Source organism: Lepidochelys olivacea (assembly GCF_965140295.1).
Source record: "Lepidochelys olivacea isolate rLepOli2 genome assembly, chromosome: 4".
Classification (NCBI taxonomy): Eukaryota; Metazoa; Chordata; order Testudines; family Cheloniidae; genus Lepidochelys; species Lepidochelys olivacea.
Genome location: NC_140414.1, coordinates 129,315,140 through 129,330,560, shown reverse-complemented (window position 1 = coordinate 129,330,560; position 15,421 = coordinate 129,315,140). Strand labels below are relative to the sequence as shown.

The 15,421-nt window shown below is 38.5% G+C and overlaps 1 protein-coding gene across 9 annotated transcripts in view; it reads left to right on the top strand.

Annotated features, from left to right (window-relative positions):
- Window positions 1-13,941, top strand: part of SH3BP2 (SH3 domain binding protein 2) — a 64,698-nt gene extending 50,757 nt beyond the window's left edge. For 8 of the 9 annotated variants that reach the window (XM_084626759.1, XM_084626758.1, XM_084626762.1 and 5 more), the window contains 10 exons: window positions 1,531-1,648; window positions 2,205-2,275; window positions 2,901-2,986; window positions 4,330-4,398; window positions 5,252-5,888; window positions 8,546-8,654; window positions 9,125-9,180; window positions 10,535-10,616; window positions 10,932-10,991; window positions 11,430-13,941. In XM_084626759.1, coding sequence (XP_084482885.1) covers window positions 1,531-1,648; window positions 2,205-2,275; window positions 2,901-2,986; window positions 4,330-4,398; window positions 5,252-5,888; window positions 8,546-8,654; window positions 9,125-9,180; window positions 10,535-10,616; window positions 10,932-10,991; window positions 11,430-11,567 — 1,426 coding nt within the window. In that variant the 3' untranslated portion in view covers window positions 11,568-13,941. The remainder of the gene's footprint in view (window positions 1-1,530; window positions 1,649-2,204; window positions 2,276-2,900; window positions 2,987-4,329; window positions 4,399-5,251; window positions 5,889-8,545; window positions 8,655-9,124; window positions 9,181-10,534; window positions 10,617-10,931; window positions 10,992-11,429) is intronic. The other variant, XM_084626756.1, reaches the window with a different exon arrangement.
- Window positions 13,942-15,421: the final 1,480 nt, after the last annotated feature.

Genomic DNA, 15,421 nt, shown 5'->3' with positions numbered 1-15,421 from the left:
GGGTGACGTATTACATATTACATTTACATATTTATATTATACCACCACCCAAAAGTCCCAGGAATTAGGGCCATGTTGTGCTTGGTGGTGTTCAAACCCAGACATAAACACTGTCCTTGCCCCAAATATTGAATAAAAAGCTTACAATCTAAGAAAATGTGTGCAACTCTCATTCATATCAATGGGAGTTGCACGTGCTTGTCTGAAAAGAGGATCTGGGTCCTTGAGTAGACCTTGGTTTTACATCTCACGTTCAACAGTCCTGTGTCTAAAAGTACAGAGGAGCATTGGGTTCAAGTGACTCAGAAGGAAGAGTGATGTCACTTGACTCACCAACACCAGTCCTAAAGCACCGTGGGTATTTCTTACACTGACTTCCTTATGTCTTTAATTAGTAAGAGAACATGTTCCTGTTGCATTTTTAACCTTTTCTGTGAAGACTCCATGTCAGCAAACTATAGCTAGGATTTAAAATTAGACAGGGAATCTTGAATATCTGGCCATAGATCTTTCTAAAGTGTTCAGCAGTCCTTAATGGCAGCTGCTGCATGTTGGCCAGATTTAAAAAAATATATTTAACTTTGCTGCCTAAATGAGAGCAGAGTGTTTCTGAAAATCTGTCCCTGGAGTTCAAAATCCAGCTGGTTCAGGGTCTTCTAATGAGTTAGTGACTCTAGGAAAAGCTGTTCTTTAGAAGGAAAATAGCATTGAAAAGAGGTGAAAAGAGCATTGAAAATAGCATTGAAAACCACTTCCTAATGAGAGCTATGAACTAGTAACTGTGATGATAGTCATAAGCCTAGTTCCCTTTGGCTTTTGTGGATACAAGTATTTTTTCAGACTACCAAAAATCTTAGCACTGAGAGCCCCAAACCTCTTTTTCTCTCCCCAAAATCCCATGTTATGAATTTGTAAGCAATTTCCATGTGAGGTCTGTCTGAGTTGTGCACCTGAGAGTAAGGTCTTACCTGGTGAGGAGGGGAAAACAGAAACAACTATATCTAACCTATCTCCTCAAAGGAGCTGAATGACACGTGTCATTAAGCATCAGTTATTTTAAAAGGACTCTCTTACACTAAAATGAGTGGAAAGGCAAAATAAGGCCTAAAGTTCATATTAGTTCTCCTTTATGTTAATGGAAAAGTAGTGTCGTGAATTTCCCTTGTGAGGACACTTGAAATGAGGAGCACAACCACACAAATACCTCCTGTCATGATATGAAGTTGGGGTACAATAACATAACAAAATTAAAAATCTATAATGAACAAGTTTGTTACAAATGTAGCAGGTATCCTTTTTGGTGATTTCGGTAGTGAATGATCTCTCCCTTTCTCTTTGGCTAGCATCCTCCATTTTCATGAGATAAATACTGCAGATGGCACTATGGGTATTAGATTTTCTTTAGCCTTTTGACAAAGTTGATTTGAAGGGCCATTTTGTAGCTGAACATTAGGACCCTACATTTACCTGCGCAACAGAAATAACTGCATTGACTAGGCTTTTTACACTGTTGCTTTTTCTGTTTCTCAGGGTTATGCGGGCAGCTGAGGAGACAACATCAAACAACGTGTTTCCTTTCAAATTAGTTCATATTAGCAAGAAGCACAGGACCTGGTTTTTTTCTGCCTCCTCTGAAGATGAAAGAAAGGTGAATAACTTCCCATGACCCAAGAATATATTCCAAGGGGGTGGGGGAGGGAATGAATATGTTTTCATAGGAATTTAGAAATTGGGTGCCTAATTCTCTTACTGTGATTTGGGCACCTAACTCCTTGGCCTCATTTGAAAAGCCTGAGTTCTCACTATTGTACTAATCCAGATATTGGTACAGCATGTTATGTCTTCAGATCCTGACTTTTGGTTCAAGAAATAAACAGTATAAAAGTTTTTATAAACATGGAAAATGACTTTGTTAAATCCTTTCTCCATATATAAAATGGGAATATTAAATTACCTGGCTTTCTAAGTAGCAGTTTGAGATCTGTAGAGCAAAAGTTCCGTAAGTGGTAAGTAACATTTTTAGACTGCTCTAATACCTTATATGTTCAAAGCACAGGAACTTACAATACCCTTGTGAGTGAGTAAATGTTGTTATGCAGTCAATCCATAATTGCTAGCACCTCCAGCCTTTCAGAGGGCAGACACTTTATACATTTCTTTACTAAAAGCAATAGAGTAAGTTTACATGAAATTGTTTCTTTTAGAAGTGGATGGTCTCACTGAGGCATGAAATAGATTACTACCATGACAAGAAGGAAACTGTAACAGATTTAAGGTATGCACCTGCTAATTCTAGAATCACTTTCTTGATTCTTGCACTTTATCAAAAATTCCTTAGTAAAGAGTAAGGCCCTTGCTTTTATTAGGCATTGCTACAGTCAGTGTTTAAATGAGGAGATTTAGACTCCTAAGGTCCTACATCATTTTTGAAAATGAGAGTTGGGCTCCTAAATCAGTTGGCCTTGTGATGCTGAGCACAGTAACACCTAAAAAAAAAAAAAACCTTTAAAAATCTGGGCCCATATGTTTATAAAGTTGCTTCCCATTCTTTGCACCTGATGACAAAACATGATTTTTTTGTTTGTTTTATTACCATTAAACAGTAGCAAGTACAGTAATTCCTAACTATGTCTGACTTTCTTACTACATAGGTTAAGTACAATAAAATATAAACCTTTTATAAAGAGCACTTGAAATATCAACTTTATAAGTCCTTAAAAATTAGAAGTATTTATTTGGCTGTTAATTGAAAAATGAGACTAGATCAGTTTTTCTGCTGCTTTCAATATTCTAAGACCAGCACTTGCCAATGTGCTCTTAACCTGAATATCTACTGTTAAATCCCATTAAGGCAACAGTGCACCTCTTACTATAAAATCCCTTTCCTTTTCTTTGTGTAGTGACTCTGGTTCTGATGCAGACAGTTTCTATGGCTCAGTAGAACGCCCCATCAATATCAACTACTCTCATTCTACAGAAAATGAAGGTGAGACTTTAATTTTGAATGTTTCCCTCTTTTACTCCTTACTCCATCAATAAATTAGACTTTTTGATCACTCCTTCCTCGTCAAACCACTCTGAGTTTGCAGCACTTTTATGGGCTTAAAAAAAAATTCAAATAGCTGAAATACTATAAGAATGTTTGGCCTAGTATTACAATAGAAAATTGTTAATGCCTATGATAACATTACAATACATGAAAGGTTACAATAATTGTAAAATAAGGGACACTTGGGATCAGATTCTGAGAGATGCTCAGCATCCTAAACCCCCGAGTGAAGTCAGTGGCAATTGAAGAAGCAACCTTACAGGGGTTGCTAAGCACCGTAAAAGATTGAGCTCTTAGTAGTTGTCCATCAGTTTGTCAGAAAGTCATTCTGCTCGCCCATACATCTGACTGAAGCATGGATGAAGACACTTTTTTTTTTTTTGGAACATTCAGCCATGTCTGTCTGCCCTATATGGGAATGCCAAATGATCTTTATTAAAGCTGACAATGAGAGTGATTAAATGCCCTTTACTTTTACAGAAGCCGCTTAGAGCTATAATCACTTAAATATAATATGTTCTAAAAGCTTAAAAAGAAGCAATACAGTGAATTATGTGGACTTTTAGCATGACTTTCTGTAAACCACCTGCTTCCGGCACAAACTGTAAAGTTAACCTATTAACCATTCGTGTAGTATTAGAATATTTTTGCATCTGGAGGAGTCCTCCTCCAGAGGAATGAGGAATGAGTTGTTGTTAGGGCCTTATAAACCAGCTGGGTTGAGTAGGCCTATGACAGAGACAGTGGGTACAATTTTCAATGGGACTTAGGCTTGTAAGGGTATGTCTACACTGCAGACTCGTGGGAAAGGTGAGCCTTTGGGGACTCTGCTGAGAATGGAGTTTCAAAAGCCTTTATGTCACTTATGGTATGTCTATACTGCAGTTAAACACCTGCAGCTGGCCCATGTCAGCTGACTTGGGCTGCAGGGCTGTAAAATTGCTATAATACTTTATATTATAGCTCCAGTTTATATTTATATTCCAGACTCTGGAACTATCCCCATTCACAGGGTCCCAGGCCCAAATGTCTATGCTGCTATTTTAGAGCCCAGCAACTGTGGAGAAAGCTGAAAGTTGGCGCCTGTGGTTCTATCCTGAGTGGAACTAGCCAAAATTACTTAATCTTCTGTCTTGTGTTTTCCCTTGTAATGGAACCAGATTTTCATTAATTATAAAAAAATCTATTTTTTTTAATAAAAATCAGCATATGCATGTTCCCTGTGATCAGATCCCAATGAGTACTTTACAGTTTTAAACACATTTTAATTTTATCTGCAGATTATGACCAGGAAGAAGATGAGGAATCTTACTTACAGCCAGATTCTACGGATTTAGGGAGACCAGATGGTAAGACAATATTCACCAGTCATGATACCTTTTAAAGATCTCAGATAAAGGTGACACTCATGTGAAATATAAAAACATCTGTAGGCTGATGCTTTAACTCAGTATGTGTGAAGCGCCATGGGTAGTTACAATAATTGTAAAGGTTTCAGAGTAGCAGCCGTGTTAGTCTGTATTCGCAAAAAGAAAAGGAGTACTTGTGGCACCTTAGAGACTAACCAATTTATTTGAGCATAAGCTTTCGTGAGCTACAGCTCACTTCATCGGATCTGATGAAGGGAGCTGTAGCTCACGAAAGCTTATGCTCAAATAAATTGGTTAGTCTATAAGGTGCCACAAGTATGCCTTTTCTTTTTGTGAATAATTGTAAAGCAATGAATAAGTGGAGCCTTAACCTGAGAGGTACTCAATGTCTAAACTCTCAGTGAAACCAGTGGCAGTTGAGGAAGCCAAGAACATTAGCACAAGTGCTGAGTACCTTTAAATGACTGTGTTTCTAGCCATTGTCAGCCAGCTGAATATTGGAAGGTCTTGCTGCTAGTCCATGGATCCGTCAAAAGGATGGATGATTCTTTTCAACATGCTTCTGGACTTCCTTCCATCCTAACATAGGCAAAACACCCAATGAAGTTAATGTGACTTGTGCCAGAGTAAGGACTGCAGGGTTTGGCCCTTAGTAAAGTCCAGAACTGTGTTTCAAAGTTAAGTGTCCATCTGGCACTGAGATATCATGATGATAGGTGCCCTAAAATATCCTAAATCAAATAGAAACTTCACTTCAAACAAAAGGAGAGTAGAATCTTATTTTCAATTTTTAAATTTAATTCCTCATGTTCTGTGGGGTTTTCTTACACAGATAACATGATCCTCCCACCAGCCTACCCGCCACCTCCAGTTCCTCACATCAGAAAAGTTCCCTATGCAGAGACAAGGGTGCACTCCTATGCAGGCCAGTCCACTGGGCCTATGGTTCCTCCACCACCTCCTAAAAGAAGCTTACCTGATATAAAACCAGAGGATTCCTTAAATACAAGGGGAGAATCCCAGTTTCATTGCAGAGCGGAGTCAAATCTAAAAATACAGCCATCAAGCCGTAGAGTAAGTGATCTACCACCACCGGTGCCCCCTATGCCTCATCTCAAAAATCTTTCCTGTGTCAAAGAGAGCTGCTCGCCATCAGCAGAGAGCCTACCTCTAGTCTGCATTTCAATGGGCAGTGAAGGATGTGAGGGGCTAAAACAAATGAACCTTTCTCCACGGGTCCCACCTCCATTACCAAGCAACAAACCCAAGCTATTAATGGAGAAGCCAGTGGAGGCCAAAGTGCCAAAAGAACACAGCAAACCTGGGATGTATGTTCCACAAGTGCCAGTGGAGACCAGAGCACCAAAAGAACATGGCAAACCTGGACTGTTCGTGCCACAAGTGCTACCTAAACCGCCTGTGCCTGTATTCAAATCTAGATCAGAGAAATCTTTACTTCCCCAGTTACAGTAAGTATGAAAACAGATCAAACTTTCTGTAGCATATTTACCAAATGATATCTCTGATACTTAGTTCATCAGGCCCAAGTCAGCATTCTCCCTCTTCCCCAAGCTTTGCAGTGAAGTTACTGCACATTTTTGTAATGTTCATCAGTGAAAGTAAACAAACCAATTCTTAGTTTTACTGTTATACGCCAACTTGATATGATACTTCTCAAGGAGATATAGAACAGATGCAGTGTGGTTGATTGTAAGTCATGATACATGTAAGCATGATCCAGGATGACATGAAAAAGACTGAGATGTTAATGCCTATTTTGATTCAGTCTTCCCTAAAAAGGTTAATGGTGACCAGATACTCAACACAATCAACATTAAGAACAAGGGGGAAGAAATGCAAGCCAAAATAGGGAAAGATCTAAATATTCTTTATCTTGATAAGTTAGATGTATTCATGTTAGCAGGGCCTTATGAAATTAATCCTAGGATACTTAAGGAACTAGCTGAAGCAGTCTTGGAACTGTTAGCAATTTTCTTTGAGAACTCCTGGAGGATGGATGAGGTCCCAGAGGACAAGAGGAGGGCAAACATAGTACCTATTGTTAAAAAGGGGAACAAAGAAGATCCTGGGAATTATAGACTAGTCAATCTAACCTTGATACCTGGAAAGATACTGAAACAAATTATTAAACAATCAATTGGATAATAGGATAATAGGATAATAGGTATATTAAGAATAGCCAGTATGGATTTGTCAAGAACAGATCGTGCCACTTACTGGCCTTGTGGTGTGGGGAAAGCAGTAGACATAATATATTTTGATTTTTTAGAAAGGCTTTTGACACAGTCCGCCACTGACATTCTCTTAAGCAAACCAGGGAAATATGGTCAAGATTAGTAGTATTCAACCTGTGCTCCCCAGACCCCTGTGGCTTCACAGACTAAGATTTCTAAATCTCCGTTTGAAATTTTTTTAGGGGTCTGCAATTGAAAAAAGGGTGAAAACCATTGATATAGATGAAATTACGATAAGGTGGGTGCAAGTCTGGTTGAAAGACTGTACTCAAAGTAGTTGTCAGTGGTTCGCTGTCAATTTGGGTGGGTGTATCTGTTGCACAGGGATCAGTCCTGGGTCATTTTCATTAATGACTTGGATAATGGAGTGGAGAATATGCTTATAAAATTTGCAGATGACACCATCCTGGAAGGGATTGCAAGCATTTTGGAAGACAGGATTAGAATTCAAAATGACCTCGACAAGTTGGAGAATTGGTCTGAAATCAGCAAGGTGAAATCAATGAAGACAAGTGCAAAGTATTTCACTTAGGAAGGAAAAATCAAATGCATGACTACAAAATGGGAATAACTGGCTAGTAGTAGTAGTACTGAAAAGGATCTGGAGGTTATAGTGGATTACAAATTGTATATAAGTCGTCAATGTGATGCAGTTGCAAAAAAGCTAATATCATATTGTGGTGAATTAACAGGAGTATTGTATGTAAGACACAGGAGGTAAACGTCCTGCTCTACTTGGCACTGATGTAGCCTCAGCTGGAGCACCGTGTCCAGTTCTGGGCACCATACTTTAGAAAAGATGTGGATAAATTAGAGTCCAGAGGAGAGCAACAAAAATTATAAAAAAGTTTTAAAAAAAAACAACCCCAAAACTTGGGCATGTTTAGTCTTGAGAAAAGAAGACTGGGTGAGGTCTAATAAGTCTTCAGATATGTTAAGTAAGGGCTGTTATAAAGAAGACAGTGTTCAATTGTTCTCCATGTCCACTGAAGGTAGGACTGTAAGTAATGGACTTAATTTCCAGCAAGGGACATTTTAATTAGAGACTAGGAAAAACTTTCTAACTATAAAGGTAGTTAAGCTCTGGAATAGGTTTCCAAGAGAGGTTGTGGAATCCCCCATCTTTGGAAGGTTTTAAGAACAGGTTGGCCAAACATGTCAGGAATGGTCTAGGTTTACTTTGTCTGCCTCAGCACAGGGGACGACACTTGATGACTTCTCAAGGTTCCTTCCAGCCCTAAATTTCTATGATTCCATGTTTAAAAATTGCTACACTAAGGAATCTGTCTGGAAGTTTTATGGTATTCCCCTACTGTCTTCAGGGTGTGAATATGTCTGATGTTCCTTATGAGACATTATATAGTCACTGATTTTGTCTGTAATCTTAACTGCACAGCATTTGAAAACCCTGCAACAAACTGTGGCTCTTGGAAATACAGGAATAAGTATTATACAACCTAAAGTAAAGCACATAAGAACAAAAGTGTATCTTGTCTGTGTCGGGTTATGCTGAAAAGATACAATAGAGTCTTAGACTGTAGCTGGTAAAAAGCCTTCACATCAGGATTTCAACAGGAATTGAAAAAATAGCTTTATGCTCTTAAAGCACATGCAGGCTCTTACAGAGAAGGAAATGTATGCTTCAGTGTAAGTACATTCCTTAGTAAGGGACATGGTGTATATCTGCAAAAATGTCCTTACAGATGAAAGCCTCTATGTCCATTGCATTGCTCAGCAGTTTTGAAGTGAATAATAAAAACTGTTAAATGACCAATAAGGAGCTAACGGAAACAGAACAAACTGGTTCTGCATTTATTGTCTCTGAATGTTTTTTCTGCAGAAACGTTCTTCAGTTTTGTTCTTTCTTCCAGGAGATCGCCACCAGATGGGCAGAGTTTCCGAAGCTTCTCATTTGAGAAACCAGCATTACCTTCAAAGCAAAACAAGTCTGGTGAAGATTCAGATGAAGATTATGAAAAAGTAAGATCAGATGGCACATTCCTAAAGAGAACACTTCTAAGTTTTAGGGGGTTGTAAATTTGGGCTTGAGTCAGGTCTGTAAGTTAGAAAGGAGTTAGTATAATTAGTAACAATACTTCACTTCAGAATACTGCTCCAGTGCATTGGCCAACTTTATGAGAGCGCTGGTAACAGATTTTGATTCTGTCAGATACGCCAGAATGTATTAGCGCTTTTGAAGGAGCACACAATAGGGAATAATAGTATAGTAACAAAATCAGGAGACCATGGGTGTAATTTAATTCTACAAAATATTTGCTGTACCATAGAAGTTACCTATAAAATTTGGGCCTGAATTTAGAGAATCCTAGGTAGCTGCAGTATGTCAAAAGACACTTTGCTCTGTTTCAGTTATTCCAATCATCTTTTTAAAATATTGCTGTTTACCTTACTTTACACATTTTAATTTTTTTTAAACGCTGTCTTAACAGGTTGAACTGCCTAATTCGGTATTTGTCCAGACCTATGAATCCACTGAAGTAGAAAGGTAAACTTAACGTTTTTTCTTTTTTTTGGAAAGAGGAGTTGCTTATAAATCCTCAAATAAAATGACCTGCAGTCTAGAAAGCCATATTGTGAGAGTTAAGACTAGTAAATCAACCTGAGATTTCTATTGAACGCATGAAATAATTTACCATTAGTTTGTATATAAATAAAAAATTACAAGTCCTTTAAATTGAAAACCAATGGCCTCTAGGAAAGCTAATTACATGTTAAAGTATTCACCATAAAGTAGTAATGCATAAGATTTATTCCTTCTGGGACAATGAATTGGACTGGGGTCTGGCTTAGGGTTATATAGAACTTTTAAACTCTAGGTCACTGGTTCAAATGTAGCCCAGACTGGTAGTGACCAAAAGTCATTATAATGTGATGGCCATTTCATGACCTATATGAAATGAATTTGATGGTCTTAGTTCAGTTCCCAATGGACAAGTATCCTCAACAACAATTGCCACCATAAGCTTGTTGGCAGTCCTCAGCAGAGAGGCCAATGATAGAACGCGTGCGACTGAATTGTCCTCTCGCGCTCTAAAGGTGATCCCTCCAAGTAAAAGCTGGAGAATTGGGGAGCGGGAAGGGGGAGAAGAAGGGAGCGCAGTATGAGAAAATTGTATTGCTACTGCCTGCTCTGTTGTTGTTTGTTTCGTACCATCCAATATATGCTAGTGAGTTTTGAATTACTCAGGAAGATGATCCAAGGATGCCTGGAGAAGCTGATGATCTAAAGAGAGACAGAGACATAGATAGGTTAGGAGAAGGGGAACAATAGGCAATTTGACTTGAATGTAACTTGATTCACTGGTCTGTGGAGAAAGAGACCTTCATGCTTCAGTGCTACCAGTCAGCATGTTTCATGAGCATAGAATCCATTAAAAAAAAATTGAGTCTAAAGTATTGTGCAAATATTAATCAACTGAGATCTTCACACCATCCATCCTAGTAGGTAAATACAGATTGGGAAAGTGAAGCCGAGAGTCAGTGATGTTTTGAAAGCCACACAGCAAGTTGGGGAGAGAGTAGAGATTAGAGACCTAGAGTTTCTTTTTTCCAGCCCGTGCGCAATCCACTAAGACATCACTACCTCCCTATACACTAGCTGCTTAAGGACCCTAATGAGTCTTCCTAAAATGATGAGGTTCTATTAAGTGTCCATTACCATCAGTCTGTGAAACTGCCTTCCCAGCCTTTAGTCAGTTCTTAGGCTAAATCATTACAATCCGTGAAATGATGATTTACATTAAGGATTTTGAGATGTAGACATATCCATTCTATCCAAAATCTGTTAAGTTTGTTAGTATTTTCTGAATGTGATATTTACAGTTTCCATATTATTTTAGGATGTTCAAAGCTACCAGCTCAAGAGGACATCCACAAAATGGATTATACTGTATTAGGAATTCATCTACCAAGCCTGGAAAGGTAACTCACAATAGGGGAACCTGTGCTATAAGTTAATTAAATGTAACTCCCATTTAATTGTTATTTGCAAATTAACGATATTGGAGTTTAATTACAGTAATGTATTTAGCAATTTAGACATGCCCTTTTTTAAAAAGGGAAGTAGGTCTGAAGCAGTAGCTGTACATCCTAACTTGCATAATGCTCAATGCTCAGTTATTTGAAAGAAATGTAACTGATTCCTCAAAAAAGGTAGTTTTGAGTTTTTTCTTCATAAATTTGTTAGGAAGACTTTTTTATGCATGCTGAATGTAATATTGCATTTTCTTTTTCAAGGTATTAGTTGTATGGGATAAATCTGCTGAGAAAGTGAGAAACTACAGAATCTTTGAAAAGGTTGGTATGAATGCTGTACATAAAAAGGGCCTCTATGGTATATTTACACCTGCTCTAGTTACATCATACAGTATCAGCCTAAGGCTTCCCGTTACCTCCAAACACCCTCTCTCCCCCTTCCTCCCTCCCCCCTCTGCAAAAAAAGTACAGATAGGCCTGAGCTGCAAAAATCAGATCTGGATTTAGAGCCGGAGAACTCTGATCTGGGCCTTCCATTTATGAAGATAGGAAGTCTATAATGTTCAGACCCAAATATGATCTTCAGTAAAATTATAGGGTGTTTGGATCCCCAGGTTTGGTTTGGGCTTATCATTTATGTGACATGAGCTTAGGGTTAGAGCTTAGGTCACATACATAATACTTTGCAAAGTAGTGGTCTGTTTGGAAAGGCTTCATAGGTGCCATTGATTACAGGTGTATTTTCTATCCCTACAACAGGATTCACAGTTTTACTTGGACTCAGAAACCATGTTTTGGAACATTGGAAGTTTGGTTGAATACTACTCCACCCATGTCTTACCCAGCCATGACAGCTTGATTCTCAAATGTCCTTATGGTTACTGTGGACCAAGGTGACACGGCCTGCAAAATGAACTGACTGTAAGATCAAACACACTGTGGAAAAATGGGCACTTAGAGGGATGGTAGTTTTCCCCCCAAAATTAAATAGGAATTCCCATGCCACTGGGTTTGATTTCCTGAACTTTGCACACAGAAACTGTTTCTGCCATTTGTTCTCCCACTGCCTACAGACTTGCATTTAAAGTATCTCTTTGATAAGCCCTTCCAAACCAGGCTGCTGGATTTCAGACCCTCGTTACAGCTCTTTCTGTGAAAAAAGGCTGATCTGGCTCTGCTGTGAAAGGTATTTACAAGACGTGCCCTTTGAGGAATCGCTGCTGCTACTTTCCTAATCATGTGGATGTGAAGTTGGAGGAAGGACCTGGCCAAAGAGGCATTGTGGACAAAACTATTAGGAAAGGAGAACTTTTGAAAGAAAAGCACTGTCCATTTGTGACAGGGAATACTAATTTTCTGACTTGTATTGCTTCTTGAGTCAGTACTGGTGCTTGACTGAGATTTTGTAATAGTTTATAATTAATCTGTAAATAACAAGGATGCTTATGGAAATAACTTGGTTCAATGGTGGATATAGGAAATCAAGGAAGTGGGCTTTGTAAGTCATGCCTTACAGAAGGCCCATCTCTAACTCCTGCAATCAGCCTCCAGTGGTATGCTCAGCTCTGATGGTGGGTGTGGATTTTTATATATTGCTTACTGATAACCTCTCTGGACAATTGTGGACCAGTATTAAGTTTGCTCCATCAGAAACCCTATTCACAAGTTCTCAGTCAGAAAGATAGTTGCCAATAAAACTTTTTCATGTATGTATGAAAGAAAAAAGGAGGATATAGGCTGAAGTGGCGAATAATCTGGAGACTAACCCAGATTGAGATTGAGACTTCTCCCATATCATCACTATCAAAGGCAATAGGAAGGATGGTAAATAATACATAAAACTTCTATTAAATCATGTGGATAAAGTTGTCAGCGCATCAAATTCAGTATATGTAGAGCACAATGGTCCCATTATACATTGTGTAAATCACAAATTGTTCTTTCTGTTGGTTTTAACATGTCTATTCAGTTTGGAGTCCTTGTATAAAATAAATGATCCCAAACCTACTGTTCTCACTTCCTGTCAGCTAAGATAAAATTGCAGCATTAACAACCCTATTAATGGTAGGTGCATGTAACTTTTGTTGACATATATTTGTGTAGGAAAATCCTAAAGCCAAGGTGTTAATAGGAAGAGCAACATTTCCACATAACTGACTTTTCCAGTGTATGTTGTTTAACAAGGGGAGGGAGGGAAAAAATACCGTACTTTAATGTCCTGTGTTTCTTAACTTTTGTGTCTCAAGAGTACTGTAATGGTAACATGGTGATGAGCTCAAACTCCGTAGAAGGAGAATAGAACTGATCCAAGTTTGTATGATAAGGTTTCTGAATCCAGATTGGTGAATAATCTCTCCTGGTGTTGACTTTTATATCTTTATGCACACCAGGTTTTATTTCTGACACTGTTTGTATTTAAGTTATTTCATGCATTTAACAAAGGTGTTATAGGGTAAGATTTTCTATTTATAAAAATAATAAAACGGGATCCACATTAGATATTACCTATGATTGAATTCTCCTTTAGAAAAGAGAGATGTGATCTTTGAACTGGATTTCGAGCCAAAATCCTTGGGTTCAGCTCCCAGCTTTTAACACAGTGTATGGTTTTAGGCAAGTCACTTAATCTCTGTGCCCACCTTAAAGGAACGTTGAGTATAAACTAAGGTTTATGTGGTGCTTGGAAAATGTAAAGCACTATGCAAGTTTTTGATATCTTTTAATAGGTTAATATTTGTGAAGTTTTAATGGGAATCCTCTAGGTTTCTCTGCTTCTCCTCTAATATGAGGAGCTGAATGTGAAGCATGCTGTCAATCAAGTGTTTGCAAAAAGTCATTAGAGCTGGTTCTACTCTATGTGGAGAGAACTAGTGTGAGGAGAGGATTTCTCAGAGGTAACCCAGAAAATGTTTGTTTACTTTCGACCTCTGCTTTTTTCTTTTTTTTCTTTTGCAGATTTTGATCAAATGAATTCTGTCCTGTCTGAAAACAACTGACTAGGTCATACCAGACCATTGACACTTACAATATACTGTCTTGCAGGAAGCAGTTGATTCAGATCTAGAATTATACTAGCATTTTGTTTATTTCCTCTGACAACTATTATTATTCATCTTGAGTGCCTTAAACTGCAAAAGTACTTACATAACACAGTATAGTAAAACTACATAACACTGTCTTGTGTAATAGGTGAAATTTGCACACATGTAAATATTCATTTTCTATGAATTACTGCCAATTTCCTTGTGACAAACCTATGAATGTATACGTTTCTGAGGTAAATAAATTTTTAAGACGAATTCATACCAACTGTGTAATTTCATTGACCTACCATACACACTAAAAAGGAAACTTCTCCTTTTGTTGTGCTATCTTTAAGGAGCATCTGATTCTTTGATTTTGATTTTCAGCACCATTGAGAAGTAATGTTGTATATGGAAAGATCTTTCAGAAAATCATTATTTCTGCAAATAATTGTGTATCAAGAATAGATTAGACAAACATCTGTCAGAGATGGTCCTAGGCAGGAGTGGACCTATGCATTTTGCAAGCCAGAATGGAAAACATTTTCAGCAACCCCTTCCCTCCACCCCTGCTGAGCAGCTAAACAAAACAAAATATGGCTAGCCAATCAGCAAAACTGAACAAAGATACTCCCATGGAAGTTGACGTCCTAGAACCAGCCCTGAGTCTAAGTATATTTAATCCTGCCTTAGTGCTGAAAGATGGACTAGATGACCTCTTGAGGTCCCTTCCAACTCTATATTTCTACGATTCTGTGATCATGAAACTGTACCCTATTGTGAGGTGCAATCAATAAATAAATAAATATTAAGGAGAAAAAATCACTAAACATGGGAGCCTTAATGTAATTGAGAATCAGCCCAGCAAAGTGTAGTGGAACTGTCTGGATGCAGAGGTTATTTGATGCCCCTACGGGAGTCCCATCATCAATTCCATAATTGTGCCTCTAGCAAGAGACCCCAACAGGTTATAGACTTGGCGATTTGTTTAAGGTTCAGTCCCCAGCTGAGAGTATGTCACTGAAGGCTCTGTGTAAGCTTGAAAGCTTGTCTGTCTCATCAATAGAAGTTGATCCAACAAGATACTACCTCACCCACCTTGTTCCTCTAACGTCCTGGGACCAACACGGCTACAACAATACTGCATACAATCATTGAAGTGAGGCAGTCTGTGCAGCAACGATCTTGCTAGATTTTATCACTAGAAGTTTGTGCTTCTATCGGATGTATTATACCAACTGACACACCACTGATTGTGCTTGTCAGTGCTAGCCACTCTCATTAGGGTTTCTTCCCCTGCATCCAGAAGTAAGCACCGAAATGCTAATTTCACTTAAGGACACAAAATGCTGAGCGATGCCTATAGCAGAATTAGATGAAGAACATCTTGGGTGAATGGGCATGTGTGAATCAAGCAAGGAACAGAGTCTCCCTGAGGAACCTTCCACTGGGTTTATGGGGGGTGACAGTGGGTCTGCCTACTTACCAGCACCCAACAACTGCTATCTCTTTAAGATTTCAGAAGGGCAGAGAAGGCCAACCAGCCAGTCTTCAGACTACAAGATAGGACGTAGTGCAACACTAGATATAATCCCTTCAAGAACCAAGTAGAGGGAGAATATTCCAGCTGTAGCCTCTAGTTAGTTCCTTCCGTCTATCTGAATGTGGGGTACGTACATCCCATCACAAGCTTTTTATATCTTTTTAATTCCACCAATAAAGCACTTT